Below are 21,749 nucleotides of genomic sequence, written 5' to 3'. Positions count from 1 at the left end.
CGGCAGTCCGATTCTGCAGACACAGAAGCTGAGCCGCAGAGGGTAGGAGCGGACTGGCCTCGGCGCCACAGTCACCGCGCCGCTCGGCCTCGCGCACACACCCTCCTCCACCGCACTCTGGGCCCCGAGGCTCGGAGGCCTGGGGGTGGGGGGTGGGATGGGGGTGTTGGGGGTGGGGATGGGGGTGGTGGGGTGGGGATGGGGGTGTTGGGGGTGGGGATAGGGGGTGTTGGGGTGGGGATGGGGGTGGTGGGTGGGGGATGGGGATGGGGGGGTGGGGATGGGGGTGTTGGGGGTGGGGGATGGGGGTGGGGGGGTGGGGATGGGGGTGTTGGGTGGGGATGGGGTGTTTGGGGTGGGATGGGGGTGGTGGGGTGGGATGGGGATGGGGGGGTGGGGATGGGGGTGTTGGGGTGGGATGGGGGTGGGGGGTGGGGATGGGGGTGTTGGGGTGGGGATGGGGGTGGTGGGGTGGGGATGGGGGTGGTGGGGGGGGGGATGGGGGTGGGGGGGGGTGGGGATGGGGTGTTGGGGTGGGGATGGGGGGTGGGGGTGGGGATGGGGGTGTTGGGTGGGATGGGGTGTGGGTGGGATTGGGGTTGGGGCCATAGGGGGCGGTTCACCGCTGGCTCTCCCCGAGCTCTCAGCCCAGGGCTCAGACGCGCCTGGAAAGCCTGACCCCGGAAGCGGTTGTAGCGCCGGCGGTAGCGTCTTCGGTTGCCAGGGCGCCGCCCCGGAAGTAGTGGGCGGCGGCTGGACCCGCGGGGCGGCGGCGGCGGCGGCTGGACCCTCGGAGCGGCGGCGGCGTCCTCTCCGGCCCCGGAGCGGGCTGAGGCGGGCCTGGCACCGTGCGGCCGCCCTGCTCCGCGCCCCCGGCGCCCCCGGCGCCGCCCGCAGGTGAGGCCCCGGGACCGCGGGCGTGGCGGGCGCGGTGTGAGTGCGCATGCGCGAGCGGTGCCGGTGCGGCCGCCGCCCCCTCCGCCGCCGGGGGATGCTGGGGGGGGGGGGATGCTCGGGGGGGGAGGGGGGGGATGCTCGGGGGGGATGCTGGGGGGGGATGCTCGGGGGGGGATGCTCGGGGGGATGCTGGAGGGGGGATGCTCGGGGGGGATGCTCGGGGGGATGCTCGGGGGGGATGCTCGGGGGGGGATGCTCGGGGGGATGCTCGGGGGGGATGCTCGGGGGGGGATGCTCGGGGGGATGCTCGGGGGGGATGCTCGGGGGGGGGGATGCTCGGGGGGGATGCTCGGGGCGGGGGGGATGCTCGGGGGATGCCGGTCTGCCGCGCCCTCCGGGGACGATGCTCCGCCGGCCGCGCCCTCCCTCCTCCTGCGGCGCCCGGCGAGGCTGGCCCGGTGACGGTCCTCCGGTGGCAGTTCCGCAGGCTTCTGGCTCCTCGGCTCGCGCGGCTGCCTCCGTGGCTGCAGGCGGCATCCTGCTGAGCGCGGCGCGCCTGGGCGAGGGCTCAGGAGGCGGCTCCCGCGCTGCCCGCCTCTGTGGGGTCCGGACCGGGGCACCTCCTCTCCGGTTTCCCTGTCAGTGCGAGGGCGGCGCCCACCTCATAGAGCAGCTGGGGCTTTCCAGGGGGTGCATCCTAGAGGGAAAAGCATGGAGTCGTTGTGAGCCGTCTGTCTTGGGTGTGCAAAGCGGTTCTTTGTTCGGGAAACTTACTGAGCACATTTCAGCGCGAGGCTGTGGGGCGCAAACCAGCCGCCCTGCCCTGCACCCAGAATCCCAGGCACGTCAACAGCTTCCTGGAGCGTGGCCCTGGCTCCCGTGCCGCAGGAGGTGGATAGAGGAAACAGCTGCCATTTACGTTGTTATTTATTATCGTCTTTAAGATGGCGCTTTTGGCCCTTGCCGGTGTGGTTCAGTGGGTCAGAGTCCTCCGGTGCACCCAGAGGTTGCTAATTAGATTCCTGCTCCGGGCACATGTCCAGGTTGGGGGGGTGGTGGTGGTGATCGTGGGTCAGGGCTCCTACAGGAGGCAACCAATCCATGTACAGTATATGTCTCTCTCTACCTTCCTCTTTCTCTAAAATTAGTAAAACAATTTTTAAGTAATAAGGAAAGATGGTGCTTTTTCCTTGTTGAAGAAGGCCAGCTGGAAACGAATCCAGATGCTCTGGAGCCCTGGCCCCGCTGGGACCTGAGGGACAGTCAGTGAGGTCGGGGGAGTGGGGTGAGGGCCAGGCTCTGGTTTGGAAGGCTGGACCAGAAGAGGGAGGTGGGGCTTGCGGCACTCAGTGGAGACCAGCTCACCTCTTGGTCCCTGCTTCAGGCTGGCAAAGCTGTGGCATGTCGTGAGTGATTGTGCACAAGTTTCCCCTGTTCCCTTTTTTAAAAAAGATATATTTTTATTGATTTCAGAGAGGAAGGGAGAGGGAGAGGGAGAGAGAGAGAGAAACATCAATGATGAGAGAGAATCCTTGATCGGCTGCCTCCTGCACACCCTCTCCTGGGGATTGTACTGGGGATGGAGCTTACAACTTGGACATATGCCCTTGACCTGAATCGAACCCGGGACCCTTTAGTCCGCAGACTAATGCTCTCTCCACTGAGCCAAACCGGCTAGGGCTAGACCCGTTCCCTTTAAACAAGGGGCTCCAGCGTGCCCAAGCACCTCCTGAGCGCTTAGGACCCATTGCTGGGTCCCTTCCCCAAAGTCTGACCCGGTGCATCATGGGGTGGCGGGGCGTCAAGGATGTGCATTTCTAACGAGCTCCTGGCACGCCCCCTGCGGGTCCCTGAGCTGTGCGTGGAGTTGGCACCGCATTGAACAGCGGCCATACGAGGGCTGCGGAGTCGCCCTCTGTGACCTGTCAGCACAGGATGCTCCCGCTGGCCTGCGGCAGGGCCAGTCCTCTGCGCTCAGAGCAGCCGGGGTGCCCCTCGGTCTGTGCTGTGCGCCTCTCACTGCGTGTTCACCTCTCTTAGGCCAGAACCCCGGGAGGGGCTCGGAGAGTGACGAGAAACAGTCCGGTTGGCTCCGTGAGAACCGATGGTGAGTCCAGCCAGTGTCCTCCTCTATAGCGGGACCAGGGGGCCGGGAAGACACCCACCTTCTCGGAGGCCCGTTTCCTGCTGCTGAAGCACAGCACTCGCCTTGGTGATCCCGTTGGCGCCCTCACCAACGTGGCTGGGATGTGTGTGCTGCCTGGGGGCGGGGGTGGACCGGGATGGAGAGATTCTCACCTGAAACCCTGCTGCAGCTGCAGCTGAGCATTGATTGATGGCTAATTGCTGCCTTTATTTCCTACTCGACCGGGATTTCTCCGTTTTGGCAACAGTTGACATGTGAGTGGGAGAGCTGGTTGTGGGGGCCGTCCTGTACGTTGTGGGGTGAGGGCAGCATCCGGCTCTCTCACTCGATGCCGGAAGCCTTCCCGTCCCCAGTTGTGACAAACCAAACGCCTCTGGACACTCCGCGGGGCTGCAGGCCCCGGCTGGGCCCGCAGCGGGGGGCTGAACCGGGGGCTGAACCGGGCCGTCTCAGGTCCGGGGTCTGGGCTCCTCCGGGCGGCGGGGATGGCGCCGGCCCGCAGCCCTGAGGCGTCCTCTCCGGCAGGATCATGGCGGGAAAGGTGAAGTGGGTCACCGACATCGAGAAGTCCGTGCTGATCAATAACTTTGAGAAGAGAGGATGGGTGCAGGTGACGGAGAGCGAGGACTGGAACTTCTACTGGTGAGTGCGGAGCGGGGCCCGGCGGCCAGCGCAGGTTCTGGGCCCGTGTCCCAGCCGGGAGGCCCGGTCCCAGCCGGGGGCCCTGCGTCCGGTAGAGCTGTCTGTCCGTCCCGGCCTCCTCACCAGGCACTTCAGGGCCCACGGTCCTGCTTGCCAGGCAGCAGAGGGGGGTCCCCACTGCGGGGGTTTGGGTGGAAAACCAGAGCCCTGCCCTGGCTGGTGTGGCTCAGTGGATAGTGTCGGCCTGTGGACTAAGGGGTCCCAGGTTCGATTCCGGCCAAGGGCACACGCCCAGGTTGTGCATTTGATCCTCAGTGTGGGGCGTATGGGCGGCAGCCAATCAATGTTTCTGTCTCATCATTGATGTTTCTATCTCTATCCCTTACCTTTTCTCTCTAAAACAAAAATAAATAAATAAAATAAAAATTTAAGAAAATATATACTTAAACAAAAATAAAAGCCCAGAGCCCTCCCCTCTCTGAGTAGTTTCTCACAGTCAGCGCCTTCCTGCCCAGCGCCCAGGGGTGGGGTGGGGGTCACAGGAGGGCCCTGTGGGAGCCGTCCCGGACTTCCATCTGCTTCCCTCTCGGATGGCGAGAGGGCGCTACTGGCCTAGGTTACTCCCTGCCCCAAGGTGAGTTAGTCCCAGGGTATGGCATCGCCTCCTGGACGCTGCTCCCCCCAACCCGGGGCCTGGGCGCTGTCCTGGCCTCTCCCCTCCTCCGCCCTCCCCAACCGGGGGCCTGGGCACTGTCCTGGCCTCTCCCCTCCTCCGCCTCCCCAACCGGGGGCCTGGGCGCTGTCCTGGATCTCCCCTCCTCCGCCCTCCCCAGCCGGAGCCTGGGCGCTGTCCTGGATCTCCCCTCCTCCGCCCTCCCCAACCCGGAGCCTGGGCGCTGTCCTGGCCTCTCCCCTCCTCCACCCTCCCCAGCCGGGGGCCTGGGCGCTGTCCTGGCCTCTCCCCTCCTCCGCCTCCCCAGCCGGGGGCCTGGGGGCCTGGGCGCTGTCCTGGCCTCTCCCCTCCTCCACCCTCCCCAACCCGGGGCCTGGGGGCCTGGGCGCCGTCCTGTATCCCCCCTCCTCCGCCTCCTCGGCTGAGGCCCTGCCCCCCTCGGTCCGGGCCTGCTCCCCCTCAGCGGTGGCAGCTCCCTCTCGGACAGCCCCTCTGGCAGGTCACCCTCGGCACACCCGGTCCAGAGCCCGTGAGTCCCTGAGGTGGGGGCTCCCCAGGGTCCCTGGGGCTTTTCACCCTGCACCCCCACCTCCTCAGGACCCCCTCTCCCTGCTGCTGCCTGTTCTGTCAGCCTCTTCCCTTCTCCTCGGTCCTCCACCCCGTGCGTGGGCGGCACGTTGTCCGTCATTCTGCTGCTGCGCCTGCGCGCTGTGCCCTCGGCCCCCTCGGGTGGCCCGGGCTGTGGAGCATCGTCCCCCGCACCGAAGGGTCGCCGGTTCAGTTCCCGGCCCGGGCACCTGCCCAGGGTGCGGGCTCGAACCCCTGAGGGCCTTGTAGGAGGCAGCCGATCAGTGTTCCTCACGTCAACGTTTCTCTCTCTCCCCCCCCTCCCTCTCCTTCTCCCTCTCTCTCTCTCAAATCAATTTTTAAAAAAGAGAGAGACGTTTGCATGTGGAAATATGTCTGCTCCTCCTTCCTTTGGGAGCAGGAACAGCTCCATAACATGCTACATGAGAGGAGTTCTCAGGGCTGCCAGCCTTACAGGAGAGGTTGAGTAGTAGTATATTTCTCCTACATAAAGAGAGAGAGAGAGAGAGAGAGAGAGAGAGAGAGAGAGAGAGAAAGAGAGAGACGTGAGAAGGAGAACAACTGATCAGAAGGCCCGGCCTTTATTTGCACGAGCTGTAAAAATATATCGGACGATTCGGGAAGTTGGGACGCTGGTTTGATATTTGGTGATATTTGGGAATTACTGCTGCTTTTTCCAGTTGTGGTAACAGAATAACATAGGACATTGGGTAATAGAAAAGGGAGTCCTTGGCTGCCAGAGGTTCCTGCAGGAGCATTTTGGTTGTTTTTGTTTGTTTTACATATTTTTATTGATTTTAGAGAGGAAGGGAGAGGGAGAGAGAGAATCATTGTTTGGCTGCCTTCTGCACACCTCCTCCTGGGGTTTGAGCCCGCAACCCGGCCATGTGCCCTTGACTGGAATCGAACCTGGGACCCTTCAGTCCACAGGCCGACGCTCTATCCACTGAGCCACACCAGCTAGGGCTGCAGGAGCATTTGGGATGAAATGTTATGATGTCTGGGAATTGCTGCAGAACAAGCCAGTGCTGTCAACTATGATTAGAAAATAAATTGAGAAAACAGAACAGCAGGTGCATGTGGGGTGTGGGTGGGTCGCAGACGAAACCAGGCTGGCGGGTGGTGACAGCCGTGGGCTGGGTCGTGGGGTTCTGTTACACATTTCTCTCTCTGCGTTTGTAGACTGTTGACTGTTACTGTAATAAAAAGTTAAAAAAAAAAATCTACTTATTCTAATGATCTTGGGTGCTCCAGTCCCCTCTCAGGTGGTGCCCTGGGGTGGGGGCGGGGGCAGGGACCACACAGCGAGAGGCCACCAGCTGCCTTTTTGTGACTCTGGACCCCTTGTGGGTGCCGGCCTCCCGTCCTTCCTGCTCTTTCCCTGCCTGGGGCTGGTGAGGGCGCGGAGGGTGGCAGGACCCTGGCCGCCTCCTCTCCCTCCTCCTCTCCCTCCTCCTCTCCCTCCTCCTCTCCCTCCGAGGGGGCGGCCTGGGTGAGTGCTGACTTGGCCTGGAATAACCCCTGGGGTTGGGTCTAAGGGCTCCCTGTCCTTCTGACTGTGGGTGCAAATATCGTGTAGATGACTTTTCTGACTACAGAGCTGATTACTGTGATCAATAATCAATGTTATCTTTAACCAGTAAGCAATTATGGAGCACCTACTGTGTTCCAGAGAATGACACCGTTCAGGGCACAGTCTAAACAGCTCCTGCCTCACACAGGTCATGCCACAGCCAGTCACTGGGCACGCTCCCTGTCCGCTGTGGCCGTGGCCGTGGCCGTGGCCTGGCTCTGGCGCTCCGGGGGGGGGGGGCGGGTAAGGGCTTCACTGAGACCACCCCCGCGTGGACAGGCGTGAGCTCCTCTCCACACGCCCTTCACGCTCCCCCCTTAGGATGAGCGTGCAGACCATCCGAAACGTGTTCAGCGTGGAAACGGGCTACCGGCTCTCCGACGACCAGATAGTCAACCACTTTCCCAACCACTACGAGCTGACGCGGAAGGACCTGATGGTGAAGAACATTAAGCGATACCGGAAGGAGCTGGAGAAGGAGGGGAGCCCCCTGGCCGAGAAGGACGAGAACGGGAAATACCTCTACCTGGGTGTGCGCCTCCCCGGCCTCAGGTCACATGTGGACAGTGGGGTCTGCGCACTGCCCTGCACAGGCACCGCGGTGACCTGCTGCTCTGACGGCGGTGGGGAGATGGGTGCAAGTTGCGCCGGGCACCTCTTTGGATCCGGTGTTTCTGGAGGTGGGGGGTGTGCTCAGTTTCGCCTCTGAGTGAGGCCTGGGGAGGGCTGTGTGTGAGGGAGGGAATGTCCGTGGTGCTCGGCACGCGTGACCACTTCCTGAGCTACAAACGCCACCCCCAGTGACACCAGGAGAGCACACGGCCTGTCCTGTCTGGGGGTGAAGCTGGGCTGGGGGATCGTCCACAGCAGTCTGGGCTCCATCATGTAGGTGTCCTCTGGGCCTCAGTCTCCTCATCTGATAAATGGGAACGCCGTGGTCCCTAGCTCAGGGTGCCGTGGTGAACGCTAGCAGATGGCACAGGCTTATAACACGCTTAGCGCACGGGTGCAGCGGCGCGTGTTACTGTGTGCTCTGAGCGCAGCGCCCTCGGTCTGCGGGTGCCGGGCTGGGCGGGCGGGGGCGGGACACAGGCCGCGGGAAGGCAGTGGCCGCTGCGGGCTGGCTCACGGCCCCCTCTGCCCTCCCCAGACTTCGTCCCGGTCACCTTCATGCTGCCCGCCGACTACAACCTGTTCGTGGAGGAGTTCCGGAAGAGCCCGTCCAGCACGTGGATCATGAAGCCGTGCGGCAAGGCCCAGGGCAAGGGCATCTTCCTCATCAACAAGCTCTCGCAGATCAAGAAGTGGTCGCGGGACAGCAAGACGTCCTCGTGAGTGGGCAGCGTCCCGCCGTCCGTCCGTCCGTCCGTCCGTCGGCCACGGGCTGGCTGTTGCGGGAGGGCATCCTTTGTCCGGGGCGTCATTCAGCGTAGACTCTCCCCGGGTGGGGGAGTGGGGGTGTGTGCGGAGGGAACGGTGTGAGCCCAGCGGGAGCCACAGAGCCGGAGCCTGTGTTCCCGAGGTTGGGAGACCTGCCCAGTCACAGTGTGTATGTTTTTATAATACATTTTTATTGATGTCAGAGAGGAAGGGAGAAGGAGAGAGAGGGAGGAACATCCATGATCGAGAATCATTGAGGATCGAGCCTGCAACCTGGGCCTGTGCCCTTGATGGGAATCGAACTTGGGACCCTTCAGTTCGCGGGCCAAGCTCTATCCATTGAGCCAGTCGGCGAGGACAGTGGTCGGCAAACCGCAGCTCTCAAGCCTCGGTTTGCCGCTCTGTTGACTAATGAGTTTGCCGACGGTTGGACTGGACTAAATGGTACCGTGTAGTTGGGAGCTGTGAGGATTAGGCAGTCGTGGCACATTGTGTGCAAAGAGGTAAAGGGTAGATTATTATTATTATTTTTTTAATATATTTTATTAATTTTGTACAGAGAGGAAGGGAGAGAGATAGAGAGCTAGAAACATCAATGAGAGAGAGACATCGATCAGCTGCCTCTTGCACACCCCGTACTGGGGATATGCCCGCAGCTAAGGTACATGCCCTTGACCGGAATCGAACCTGGGTCCCTTCAGTCCCCAAGCCGACGCTCTATCCATTGAGCCAAACCGGTCTCGGCTAAAAGGTAGATTATGACAGTGGTCGGCAAACTCATTAGTCAACAGAGCCGCAAACCGTGGCTCTTGAGCTGCATGTGGCTCGAGATCCGAGGTTTGCCGACCACTGGACTAGGGTGTTTTTTAAAAATGTATATTTTTGTTGACTTCAGAGAGGAAGGGAGAGGGAGAGAGATAGAAACATCCATCTCGAGAGAGAATCGTTGATGATGGGCTGCCTCCTGCGCGCCCCACAGTGGAAATTGAGCCCACAACCAGGCATGTGCCCTGACCGGGAATGGAACCCTGACCTCCTGGCTCATAGGTTGATGCTCACCCTCTGCGCCACGCCGGCCGGGCCAGTCACAGGGTTTCTGAGGCAGCAGAGCCTCTGCTCAGGGCCTGGGACTGACGGACTGACACCTGCTGTCCAGCACATAGTGTGTGCAGACCCGTAGGCTCCTCCCCCGGGTCAGCTGAGGGCTCCGACGGCCTCCCTCACAGGTGGGCGGGGGGGGGGGGGTGGCTAGTCTGCACCTGAACCGGAGCGCCGTCGGTGCGAGGGGCTGTCTGAGGTCAGGCCCAGCCTCCTCCCTGGGAGGGGGTCTCCTGGGAACAGAGTCCAGGGCATGTGGTCCCGGGCTTGCTCTGCCTCCGGGAGGCCCTCTACTGTTGTCCTGTGAGCCTTTCCGGGGAGACCCCAGGACCGGCGCTTACGTCTGTGACGTGCCAGCCCCGGAGGGCCAGCCCCGGAGGGCCAGCCCCGGAGCGCTGCCCTGGGCTCCCGCAGCTGCCGCCGCCCCTGGCCGGGCCCGGGCTCCTCGGACAGCGGACAGCATCTCCCCATCCTCACTAAGGGGCGGCGGGGCTGGCTACCTGCCCACTGAGCGCGCCTTCGGCCCCTGCGTCTAATCCGGCCTCCTCCGCCACGGCAGGTTCGTGTCCCAGTCCACGAAGGAGGCCTACGTGATCTCCCTCTACATCAGCAACCCGCTGCTGATCGGCGGCAGGAAGTTCGACCTGCGCCTGTACGTCCTCGTGTCCACCTACCGCCCGCTGCGCTGCTACATGTAAGGCTGCCCGCCCGCCTCCGGGGGGAGCCGTGGGCGCGTGCTCCCCGGCGCCGTGGTGAGGGCTGGTGAGGCGCCCGGCGCCGGCGAGGGTGCGCGTCGAGGGCAGTGATGGCCCTCGATGCCACGCGAGGCCCCCGGATAAAAAGCAGCTCATGGTGCCTTGGGGAGAAGCCAGGCGCAGGCCGAGCCGTATCGCTCTGTTCACGGGAAGTGCCCAGAGTGGGCAGATCTTCGGACGGAACGTAGAGGGTGTTTGCCCAGCACAGAATGGGGGGCTGCCAGGGGTCACGGGGTGTCCGTTTGGGGGGATGCGAATGTTGTGGAGTGGATTGCGGCGAGGGTCACACACTCTGGATCTGCCAGAGCCCTGGAATCCAATTCTTATTGGGGTGAGGTAGATGAATATGTGACCGACATGTCGATAAAGCTGTTTTAAAAAACGAAGCATTAAAGCAACACACTGCTTTTATTTTATTTTTTAAGATATATTTTATTGATTTTTTACAGAGAGGAAGGAAGAGGGATAGAGAGCTAGAAACATCGATGAGAGAATCATCGATCAGCTGCCTTCTGCACACCCCCCACTGGGGATGTGCCTACATCCGGGGCACATGCCCTTGACTGGAATCGAACCCGGGACCTTTTAGTCGGCAGGCTGTCGCTCCATCCACGGAGCCACACCTGCCAGGGCCAACACACTGCTTTAAAGGTGGAAAGCAAGACCCACAGCTCGGTGTGTAGAGCTCGTGTCGCGTTTCTGAGTTCTCCTCCGAGCCCTGACGGACCCGCACCCCGCGCAGGTACAAGCTCGGCTTCTGCCGCTTCTGCACGGTCAAGTACACGCCCAGCACCAGCGAGCTGGACAACATGTTCGTCCACCTCACCAACGTGGCCATCCAGAAGCACGGGGTGAGTGTCCTTTCCCTCCAGCCGGAGGAAGCAGAGCGATTCTGTGCGTTTGTTTTTCCCACCAAAAAATATAATATTTTTTTATTGACTTCAGAGAGGAAGGGAGAGGGAGAGAGAGACACACACATCAATGAGAGAGAATCATTGATCGCCTGCCTCCCGCATGCCCCCACTGGGGATCCAGCCCGCAACCCGGGCATGTGCCCTTGACCGGAATCGAACCCGGGACCCTTCAGTCCGCAGGCCGATGCTCTGTCCACTGGGCCACACCAGCCAGGGCTGAGGGCTCTTTCTTTCCCTGTTTCAGCAGGAGAGGGAGGGGTGGGTATGGGGCCCTGGCGAGGTGCCCTGGCATCGACACAGGTGGGAGCCTTGAGTTCCTGGTGTGGCCGTCCTGCCATCAGCCGCGGTGGGGGAGGGGCACAGGGACTCAGGAAGCCAGTGTCAGTTCTGTGACCTCAGGCAGTGGGACTCTCAGCCTTGGTTTCTCCAGTTGTAAAGGCTAGCACAGGCCAATAAACAAGGTTTAAGTTTAAGTGGGCTACAAAAAAACAAAACACAAGCTTCAGTGTTCATAGAAAAGTAGGTTTATTTCGGAAAGTATGGTGTAAAGTAGAACAAGAGCCATGAGGAAATCCGTGTTTTCCTACACACTGTTACATTGGCTGCGCTGCAAAAATATTCATGTGGGCGGCCCGCGGCCCGCCAGCAGCGAGTTTGGCATGCTTGCCTTGGAGGGTCTTCGGGAGAATCACACGAGAGCACCCACCCTCAGCCGTTCACCTGTTCAACACATACCTGCTGCGCGCCATCTGGCTGGTCCATGCTCAGTGCGGGGCAGTCCCACCCTGGTCCCTCCTCGTGGGGCCGGGGCCTGTCGGGGGGCAGTCCTCAGATGGCGTCACCGCGGGGCGTGCAGCGTGCTCTGGGGAGAGCGTGGGTGGCGGCTTCCCTGTCCCTGCGGTCAGAGAGGCTCCCGTGTGGGGGTGGTGCGGAGGCGGCCCAGGGGGAGGTGGGCAAAGAGCCTCAGAGCAGCGGGCACGGCATGTGCCAAGGCCCTGTGGCAGGAGGGAGCGTTGTGGGAGGGGGAGCCCCCGGCGTGGGTGGCGAGGTGAGAGGTGCCTTGGTCTGGGGGGGGGGGGTATGTACCACAAGGTGTAAGTGGTTAATTGTAAGGACGTCCCAGAGCGGAGTATTTCACTGTTAATCAGCTTAACAATAACCCACAACCTTCGGACCAACTCAGAGCGGAGTATTTCAAAAGCGTGCACACAGGAGGCCCAGGTCCCGGGGCAGGGCCGCCGGGGGGAGGCAGGGCCTGAGGCTCCGCCCCCTCCCGTGGCAGGAGGACTACAACCACATCCACGGGGGCAAGTGGACCGTGAGCAACCTGCGGCTGTACCTGGAGAGCACCCGGGGCAAGGAGGTGACCGGCAAGCTGTTCGACGAGATCCACTGGGTCATCGTGCAGTCGCTGAAGGCCGTGGCGGTGAGGGGGCCGGGGGCGGCTGGGGGGGCGCCCGGGAGCTGGTGGCGCTTGTGCTCTGCTACAAACACCTGTTTTTAGGGTCTCGCTGCCTCCTCACCTGCTCGGGGCTGAGGCAGGCTCAGGAAGGGGCACCTCCGTTGGGCTGCCCACGTGTGCCTGGAGCGGCTCGGCCGTGGCCGTGGGCCTGGCCAGTGTCCCGGTGTCACCAGCTCTCCTGGCCGCTGAGTCCAGAGGGATGTCGGCAGAAGCTGAGGTTCTGGAGGGGCTTCCAGCAAACTCCTTGTTCTTAGGCGTTTGCTTTGCCATTTCACAGATGCTTAGGGCTGTAGGGAGCCGACCGCTGTCTTCCCTTTTCTTCCCTTTCCTTTTTTTTCCAGAGAGGAGGGGAGAGGGAGGAAGAGATGGAAACATCAGTGATGAGAGAACCGTTGATCGGCTGCCTCCTGCACGCCCCCCACAGGAGGGGTTGAGCCCACACCCAGCACGTGCCCTGACCGGGGATGAACCCTGACCTCCAGGTTCATAGGTCAGCGCCCACCCTGCTCTCTCTGCAGCCCGTGATGAACAACGACAAGCACTGCTTCGAGTGCTACGGCTACGACATCATCATCGACGGCCGGCTGAAGCCCTGGCTGATCGAGGTAACGTGGGCGGGAGGGAGCCTGCTTCCCCCCCCCCCCCGCCCCCCTCCCCCGTTACCCCCCTTCACACACACACACACACACACACACACACACACACACCCCGCTGCCCGCCTCCGGCTCCGCTGACCCAGCCTGACGGCCAGGCCACTGGCAGGGCTGGGGCGTCTGAGGAGGTTGTGAGCGTAACGGGGACAGGTGACCAGGTGTGTCTGTTTGCTGATGGTGGGGATGAGCCCGTCTGGGTCTGCTTTCCGGGGGGGGGGGGGGGGGGCGCCAGCTCACAGACGGGCTCAGTGCCGGTATGGCCCCACCATCGCTCAGAAGCCCCGCCCGCCCTCCTGGGGGACAGCGCCCCCTACTGGAAAGGAACCGGAGCCTTGGGGAAGGGGCGGCACACCGTTCAGAGATGAGGATGTGCTTTTTACTGATTTTAGAGAGGAGTGGAGAGAGAGACATGGATCGGTGGCCTCCCATACACATCCCGACCGGGGTCACACCTGCAGCCTGGGTGTGTGCCCTGCCCAGGCATCGCACCACGGCCATGGGGTGCAGGGCCCGCTCACCGGCTGAGCCCCCCAGCAGGGCCTGCTTCCGTCTCACACGGAGGGACGGAGTGGCAGTCGCTCCCTGGGTGAGCTGGGACCCTCGCTGAGAGGAGCACTCGAGCAGCAGCATGCTCATCCTGGCATGTTCCCGGTAGTCACGGTGCCATGCTGTGCCGACAGCGGTTCCCGAGCACCGGACACCCCCTCCTCCCACGCACTCTGGTGCCCTGCTGGCAGCACAGGTTGGGAGTCACCTGAACAGCTTGTGTGCCTGCTGCCCCTGCTCCCCAAGGTCACAGTGACCCCTGCTCCCCAAGGTCATTGCGACCTCTGCTCCCCAAGGTCACCATGACTTCTCCCCAAGGTCACCACAGCTGTGCCTGCCATGAGAGTCGGGGTGACTGAGGGCCTATGGGGTTTTGTGATGTTGCTCAGCTCCTCAGAGGCCTGTGGGACTGACCTCCCATCTGTCGGAGGGGTTCCTGTTTGGGCCAGAATGTTGTTTTGTGAGGTTCACTCTGTTAGCAAAGCGGGGCCTTGCCATGGACTGAACCCCACAACGCGGCTTGTTCACGGTCATTTGGTTCATGACCCGGCCAAGCTCTGGGCGGCTCGGCACTGAGGACAGCGCAGCTCACAGGTCTTCGTGGTACCTGCTGACTTTCAAGTCTTATTTGTGTGATGACTGATTTGTAGATCAGAATCCTAATCCTGCCTTTAACGGTCATTTATGTTTCATCTAACAGCTGATCGAGGTAGATAACAGCCAAAGCCGGTTTGGCTCAGTGGTAGAGCCTCGGTCTGTGGACTGAAAGGTCCCAGGTTCGATTCTGGTCAAGGGCATGTACCTTAGTTGTGGGCACATCCCCAGTAGGGGGTGTGCAAGAGGCAGCTGGTCGATGTTTCTCTCTCATCGACATTTCTAGCTCTCTATCTCTCTCCCTTTCTCTCTGTTAAAAATCAATAAAATATATTATTAAAAAAAAAAGGTAGATAACAGCCCTGGCTGGTGTGCTTAGTGGTTAGCGTATCAGCCCGCACACCAAAGGGTCACAGGTCAAGGGTGTGCATGCGGGAGGCAGTAGAAAGATGTGCGCCTCTCACATTGATGTTCCCCTCTTACTCCCCCCTCCACTCTGTCTGAAAAGCAATGGAGGAAGTGTCCTTGGGTGTGTACTAACACAAGAAGCAGAGCACACAGCACTTCCTCTGAAGGCGCCTGGAGACGTGGCAGCAGTGCTCCCTGCCGCCCTGCCCGAAGGAGGTGCGCGGTGAGGGACACGGCTTCTCTCCTCTCGCAGGTTAACGCGTCTCCGTCTCTCACCTCCAGCACCGCCAACGACCGGATCCTTAAGTACAACCTGATCAACGACACCCTCAACATCGCCGTCCCCAACGGCGAGATCCCGGACTGCAAATGGAACAAGTGCCCGCCCAAGGAGGTGCTGGGCAATTACGAAGTCCTGTGAGTGTGCCGGTGCCCGTGCCTTCGTCCTGGGGTCTCAGACCGAGGGCCGCCGGGGCCAGCTCGGATTGCGTGGCTCTGCGTGGGCCGTCTGCGTTGGTCGGCGATGTGGTCCTGTTCCCCCTGGGAATTCCATCGGTGGCCTGGGTCACGTCAGCTGCAGGCCGGCCGCTGCAGCGAGCCAGGAAGGCTGCGCCCTGTGCCGGGGCCTCCGGGCTGCCAGACCCGGGGAGGGCGGGCTGGTCCCCGGGCGGCTGGGGCGTGCCCGGCTGCAGCCCAGCGGCCCTGCCCTGAGCGTCTCCCTCCCCGCGCAGGTACGACGAGGAGCTGGCGCAGGGCGACGGGGCGGAGCGCGAGCTGAGGAGCCGCTCGGGCCCGCTGCCGGGGCCCCGCGGGATCCGGTCGAGAGACTCGGGGAGGTCCGTCCTTACCACCTGGAAGTGACCACGGTCAGGGGAGACCCAGCCCGACCGGCTCCCGGCCCCCGGCCCCACCAAAACCTACTCTGAAATTTCCTTTTTCTAGAGCTTTTTTCCTTTCCCGGGCCTGTGAATGCTTCTGAATAAAGACGTTTCTTTGGAAGGTTAAGGAGTCTGCTCCTAGAAAACACTCCATTCTCCTTTGCTCTCACACCAGCCTCTGAGCAGTCTGTTCCCTGGGGCCCTGGTCCTGCATGGGATTCCGTGCTGACCCTGTCCGTCTGCAGTGGCGCCAGGGCACACAGCCCCACAGCCCCACAGCGCCGCCCCCTCTGCCTTCAGAGGCCAGTCCCCCCGCAGGCTGTCACCTGTGCTTCGGACCCTCCGAGGCGGGGTTACTCCGTCAGAGCTTCCGGAGCGCAGGGACAGCTGGTGGTTACAAAGCAGCGGTTCTCGGCCTTTCCCATGGTCTCAGGCGACCCTGTTAGCGGTTCTCAAGCTGTGAGGATGTCGCGACCCACAGGCTGAGAACCGCTGCTGTAGAGCCTAAGCCCATCGGAAAACATGTTTACATCGCGATTTATAACAGTAGCAAAACCACAGCCATGAAGCAGCAACGCGGATAATGTCATGGCTGGGGTCTCCACACCCTGAGGAGCTGGGTGAAAGGGTGGCGGCGTCAGGAAGGTGAGAACCACTGTCATGAAGCAGCTCGGGAACCGTGGGTGGCAGAGATGCCAAGAGCAAGGGATGGAGAGGCATGGGCGTCCAGGCCTCCCGGGCACCATGCCAGGCCCTCGCCGTGCTCGGTGCCAGGAGCTCTCTGAGCCCACTGTTCCGGTCCTGAGGTTCGGGTTACATACAGAGGCCTTGCTATGTACTGTCGATGCCTCGCTGGGCATTGGTGATCGAGTCTGCCTCTATTCCCCCCCCCAAAAGTGCCAACCCCTTCACCACATGGTTGGTTTCCCTGGCAACTAGCTTCCCCTCCCTCCAGCGTGAGGCTGTCCTGAGCCCCCACTCGTCATTGATTAGCGCACGCCTTGCGGGTGACAGGAGCTTGTCCTGGTGCCAGACCCCGGCCCACCTCCGCGAACCAGGAGCAAAATCACCACCACGATGGCTCCGGGCTCCGAGGAGGAGGTGACAGCTGTTAGGGCCACGGCCCGGATGGGGGTGACGAGCAAACGTGTGTCTCTTCCTTTAAGTCACAGCATCTGCATTTCACTGGGGCTGGAAGAGGTGACTCCGATGTACTAGCTCCTTCCACAGGCAGCGATGGCTCAGGTGTGACGTAGCTTATTGCAACGCCCTCCCGTTTTAAACAATTTGCACTGAATTAAAAACAGAGCTGAAGCCTGCGCGTCTCACAGCCCTGCTGCTGCGGGAGGCGAGCTTTCTAACCTGACGGCTGTTTGGTTCCGTGCCCTTTGCCTTTGGCTCCAGGGGAGACAGAGCTGTGATTCGCGCAGACTGTCTGCAGAGGCCTCTGCCCGGGTGCTGGCGGGAGGCAGCGGGCCTGTGGCCTCCGCTCTGGGCACCGCTGGCCGGAGCCGGACCGCTCCGCGCGGCTTACGTGCCGCAGCGCCCGGCTTGCTGCAGAGGAGTAGGCGCCGTGGACAGCCATCTGTGGCGACGGCTCTTTTTTTCTTTAATCCTCACCCAAAGATGTTTTCCCATGGATTTTAGAGAGAGGGAAGAGGGAAAGACAGAAACATCGATGAGAGAGAAACACATCGACTGGTTGCCTCTTACACAGCCCTGACCAGGGCCGGGGCCAGGGAGGAGCCTGCAACCGAGGTGTGTGCCCTCGACCGGAATCGAACCCGGGACCCTTCGGTCCACAGGCCGATGCTCTCTCCACTGAGTCAGACTGGCGAGGGCCGCAGCGACACGCTCTGGATGTGTGTTTCCACGAAGCCTGCGGCGGTGACCTGCAGAAGAACACGGGAGGAGCCCCTGTTGGCCGGACAGAGTGACCGGTGCACCCCAGTAACCGAGACGGCGTGAGCCTCAGGCAGAGCCCTCACTGAGTTCACACTGACCCCGCGGACTGAGCTCATTCATGTCTAGAAGTTCTACTTCCTGACTGATTGTCAAAAAATACATTTTTATTAATTTCAGGGAGGAAGGGAGAGAGAAAAAAAATCAATGATGAGAAATAATTAGTTGGCTGCCTCTTACTTGCCCCCATCTGGGGGTGGAGCCCTCAAACTGGGCGGATGCTCTGGGAATCCAACTGAGACCTGGTTCAATAGGCTGACGCTCAACCACTGAGCCACACTGGCTGGGCAGACCGTCTGTTTTTCTGTGATGATGTCAGTAATGGGTTTTATTCTCAAATCCTTACGCTGAGACCATACTGCAGACAGAGGTCTTTCCCCTACCTGTGTGTGAACACATGTCACATTTGCATGTCATATCGTGTGTGCATATGTGCTTACATATGGCTTAATGCTTCACTGACAGAAAAGGTCCTTTTTAAAGAAAAAATTTTAGAGAGGGGGAAGGGAGAGAGAGAGAGAGAGAGATTGCTGATTGCTGCCTCCCACACACCCCTTTCTGGGGATTGAACCCACAACCTGGGCACATGCCCTGACTGGGAATTAACCCAGCGACCTCTTGGTGCACGGGTCAACACTCAGCCACTGAGCCACACCAAAACCAAATAAGTCAAACATGGGGAGGAAGTTGTCTGCTTTATTCACGCTGAGCCTCAGCTTGTTCCAGCGCACTGGACGACGCGGCTGTGGCTCTGAGCCTGAGTCAGGCCTGGCTTTGCGGGTCCCCAGGCGCCAGTGGCTCCATGGCCCGTGGCTTCCTCCGTGGATGAAAGAGCGTGACGGTGGCCTGGGAAGTCACGGAGGACACTGCCTGCCCCACCCGGCCCGTCACCGCTCTGCGTCTCACCAGGAGGGGGCGTCGTCCCGGCGGCTGAGGCCTCCACCCTCTGTCACTCTCCAGTCTGACAACACAAGCTCCGGCTGGGCTGTGTTATGTTGCTCCTCCTGGCTGTGCCCTGGGAGGGGGGCCCTGGGGAGGCTGCCGTGGTCTGAGCGTGGAGAGCAGAGGAGGCTGTTTGCTGAGGACCAGGTTGCCAGGTGCAGACAAGTGTCTGCTAAATGGATTAGTGTCGCGTGCTGATGGTCACATTAGCGATGTCACCTCCGGGCAGATGCTTCCTCCCGCACTGCACGGCGGCCGGGAGGAAGTGTGCAGGCAGGAGAGGCGGGGGGCAGAGAGGCCGGGGGGCGTGGGCTGTGGGTGGACACGCGTCCCTCCCCGTGGCCGTGGCTCAGGCTGGGCCAGGGTGAGGGTTTGTTTCCTCATCAGCTCTCCTTCTTTTCTTTTTTGAATGTTTTTTTTAAAATTTTTATTTTATTGATATTTTTTACGGAGAGGAAGGGAGAAAGAGGGATAGAGAGTCAGAAACATCAATGAGAGAGGATCATCAATCAGCTGCCTCCTGCATACTCCCCACTGGGGATGTGCCCGCAACCAAGGTCCATGCCCTTGACCAGAATCAAACCCGGGACCCTTCAGTCCACAGGCCGACGCTCTATCCTCTGAGCCAAACCGGTTTTGGCTGGTTTGATTTCTCTGACTTGCCCCTGAGTATCTGCTGCTCCCCTGGATTCCTAGAGGGGCGCTCCAGCCGGGAGAGAAGGGATCTTCCTCACCGCCCTCCCTCCCGGCCCAGCGTCCCCAAGCCGCAGGCCAGGCTCTGCTGCTCTCCCAGCCAAACTGGCCAGGGCTTCCATTGATTCTTAGAGAGAGTGGGAGGGAGGGGGAGAGACAGAGAAACATCGATGTGAGAGACACGTTGGTTGGTTGCCTCCTGCACGCACTGACCAGGGCCAGGGAACCTGCAATTGAGGTGCATGCCCTGGATCAGAATCGAACCCGGGACCCTTCAGTCTGAGGCCCTGTTTAACCGTGGATCACAGGTAAACACGCTTTCCTCTTTGGCCGGTGCTGCAGGCATGCCCGGGTGGGGCTGGCACCGGGCATCAGGACACTCACTCCTCTTAAGGCCGGTCGTTGGGGAGAACCAGCGGGCCTGGGCGGTGCTGGGGGCAGTTTTTAAACTTTTGCAAATCACATTTCCCACAATGCCTTAAGGGCTTACTAATTCAAAACACAAACCGCTCCCAGCACCTGACTGGAGAGCCCTGGCATGCTGCCCGGTCCCTCATGAGGGACAGAGGGGGGCTCCTGGAGGTCACACAGGGGTTAAAGGGCAGCAGCTGCATTGGGATCTGGCGACCCCGTGCATGGGACCCCCCAGCCGGTCTGTCCGGCGCAGGGCGTGGCCGCCTCCGGAACAGGCAGAGATGGAGGCTGGATCTGCAGGGAAACACCAGGTCACTATGGCAACCGGCCTCTGTCAGAGATGGAAGGGAGAGATTGTCCGATGGACAAACACGGCCGTCACTGGCCGTGGCTGAGGCTTGGGAAACAGGAAGCGCACAGGGTGACGGCAGGGCCAAGGGGACGAGGTCAGCCTCAGGCGGCAGCCCGGCCCTCCCGGCCCCGCTGCTGGCTGTGACCGCGTTTGGCTTCTCTCTGCCAGGCGGGCTTATACCCGCTCCACATGCCATCATGAGGAGGGAAAGATAATAACTGCGAAAGTGCCCAACCAGTATGACAATTTTTGCAATATTTTTTTCCATTTTAATATATATTTTTTAATTTCAGAGAGGAAGGGAGGGGGAGAGAGAGAGAAACATCAATGATGATAGAAAATCATCTATCAGCTGCCTCCTGCAGCCTCCACACTGGGGCTGGAGCCCACAACCCGGGCGTGTGCCCTGACCGGGAATCGAACCGAGACCGCCTGGTTCCTAGCTCCACACTCAACCACCGAGCCACGCTGGCCGGGCATAATAACGTTGTTTTTAGACCCGGTGCCTGTCCTCAGATTAGAAACGGCTCCTTGTGAAGACCGGACACAAGAGTGATGAAAGAGGCAGCGTAAGCTCGGTGCTGAGGCGGCCTGGACACACAGGGCTCACCCCTCCTGGGGGCTGGCGGGGGGGATCTGGGGTGCTTCCCCGAGTTCTGTCTTCAAGAGCGAGTGGAAACTGCAGGAGAGGCAGGGAGTGGTGGGGTCATTTCGGAAAGATGGCTCAGGGCCAGGTTAGGAAGGACCTCAGGTGCCAGGCTAAAGAATTTGGGCCAGCCTTGACAGGTGTGGCTCAGTGGATAGAGCGTCGGCCTGTGGACTGAAGGGTTCGATTCCGGTAAGGTAACTAGGTTGTGGGCACATCCCCAGTGGGAGGTGTGCAATAGGCAGCTGATGGATGTTTCTAACTCTCTATCCATCTCCCTTCCTCTCAGTAAAAAAAGTCAATAAAATATGTTAAAAATAAAAAAAATAATAATAATTTGGGCCAGTTCCACAGGCACTAGGGAGCCATGGAGGGTGTTAGGAGCTCAGAGTGATAAGAGGGGGTTCGCAGAGATGTGACGGGGGGGGGGTGTTCAGAGGCTGGACGAGGCGGCGGAGGCTGGAGGGAAGCACAGCAGTGACGAGGGGAGGGTGTGGACTGAGGGGGCAGGTGATATGTGGGGTGGAGTGGGGTGCGGTGTGGCTTCGAGCACCTGGAGAGGGAGAGCCTCAGAGCCCAGAGCAATTCTCAGGCGCCCAGCAGGGGGCGGGCTGCAGAAGCGTTCCAGCCTCAGAGGCAGAATGAAGTGCACGTGGCCGAGTGGCCTTCCCGGAAGCACCTCCGGGAGCTGTTCGGGCCCCTGTGAGCGCAGGTTATGGACGTGGAATGACAAACAGCCAGAGCGTCGCCGGCTTACCTCCGTTCCAGAATCTTGTACTCATTAACCTGAAATCAGAACTTCACAACGAGGTTAAAATAAGGCGACTAGACATCCCGCTTTTGGCGGGACAGTCCCGATTTTCAACAATTTGTCCCGCGTCCCACGGCGTTTTAAAATAGTCCCGATTTTTGGAAAGAAAGCGGGACGTCTGGTCACCTTAATTTAAAGATATCTGCGGGAAAGCTGGCATACAGGCCAGCCCCCCTCCCCCCTCTGTGCCCGGGCAGGACCCTGTGGCCTGGGGGACAGCCCCCCTCCTGCAGGTGGCCCTCCGGCCGGAAAGGCCTGGGGAGCTGACCCAGCGGGTAGCCGCCCCCAGGGTTGTGTCAGACTGATGCTGCGCTTAAGGAAGCCCCATGCTGGCTGGGCGCAGCTCAGCGTGTGGCTCGCTGGCTTGAGCAGATGTCGAGTTGCACAACCATCGCCGGCTGCTCTCAGACCGGGTCCACCCGCAGGAAGCGGCCCCGGCCCGTCCGCAGTGACTGCCCCCTCCCCTCACCCTGCAGCCGCCGTCTCCTGTCTGTCCCCGCGGGGCTGGCCGTGGCCGGTTCACACCGGTGGGACCTGCCACACGGGTGGGACTTCTTCCCACGTAACTCCTCGCACCAGCATCGCGGTGGTGGGGCCCTCACCGGCCGCGGCCTGTGTCAGCGTCTCGGTGACACAGCGTGTGCGATCGCCAGCTCCACGGTGATGACACGGATGACATGTGCGTGGTTTCTCGTACCGGCCGCTGTGAGGGCCGGGTCCGT

The 21,749-nt window shown here is 61.1% G+C and overlaps 1 protein-coding gene and 1 non-coding gene across 4 annotated transcripts; both read left to right on the top strand.

Moving 5' to 3' along the window:
- The first annotated feature begins 743 nt into the window (after nucleotides 1–743).
- TTLL1 (TTL family tubulin polyglutamylase complex subunit L1) lies at nucleotides 744–15,334 on the top strand. Of its 3 annotated transcripts, none has more exons than XR_006740755.1 (11): nucleotides 744–897; nucleotides 2,938–3,004; nucleotides 3,569–3,685; nucleotides 6,841–7,049; nucleotides 7,670–7,850; nucleotides 9,557–9,691; nucleotides 10,495–10,603; nucleotides 11,949–12,092; nucleotides 12,619–12,733; nucleotides 14,612–14,746; nucleotides 15,061–15,202. XR_006740755.1 is itself a non-coding variant. In XM_036425503.2 (11 exons), exons 3-11 carry the CDS (start codon nucleotides 3,573–3,575, stop codon nucleotides 15,188–15,190), a joined length of 1,272 nt encoding a protein of 423 aa, XP_036281396.1. In that variant the 5' UTR covers nucleotides 752–897; nucleotides 2,938–3,004; nucleotides 3,569–3,572; the 3' UTR covers nucleotides 15,191–15,334. The 3 variants fall into 3 exon arrangements, 1 of the variants encoding a protein (XP_036281396.1); XR_006740756.1 differs by having other exon boundaries at nucleotides 745–897; nucleotides 6,841–7,071; nucleotides 12,647–12,733; XM_036425503.2 differs by having other exon boundaries at nucleotides 752–897; nucleotides 12,647–12,733; nucleotides 14,583–14,746; nucleotides 15,061–15,334.
- Nucleotides 5,304–5,437, top strand: LOC118712085. The gene has a single exon (XR_004985959.1). It is a non-coding gene; the product is annotated as a small nucleolar RNA U109 (small nucleolar RNA).
- Nucleotides 15,335–21,749: the final 6,415 nt, after the last annotated feature.

This window comes from Pipistrellus kuhlii, unplaced genomic scaffold (genome assembly GCF_014108245.1).
Source record: "Pipistrellus kuhlii isolate mPipKuh1 unplaced genomic scaffold, mPipKuh1.p scaffold_m20_p_81, whole genome shotgun sequence".
NCBI classification, from domain to species: Eukaryota; Metazoa; Chordata; class Mammalia; order Chiroptera; family Vespertilionidae; genus Pipistrellus; species Pipistrellus kuhlii.
This window is presented reverse-complemented; position numbering and strand designations above follow the sequence as displayed.

What these genes read in the sequence shown, in the direction of transcription:
- TTLL1 (XM_036425503.2), top strand. Translation starts at nt 3,573, where the DNA reads ATGGCGGGAAAGGTGAAGTGGGTCACCGACATCGAGAAGTCCGTGCTG. An exon ending in CGGGAAATACCTCTACCTGG is followed by an intron (nt 7,050 to 7,669) that starts GTGTGCGCCTCC and finishes TGCCCTCCCCAG; the next exon opens with ACTTCGTCCCGGTCACCTTC. An exon ending in TGGCCATCCAGAAGCACGGG is followed by an intron (nt 10,604 to 11,948) that starts GTGAGTGTCCTT and finishes CTCCCGTGGCAG; the next exon opens with GAGGACTACAACCACATCCA.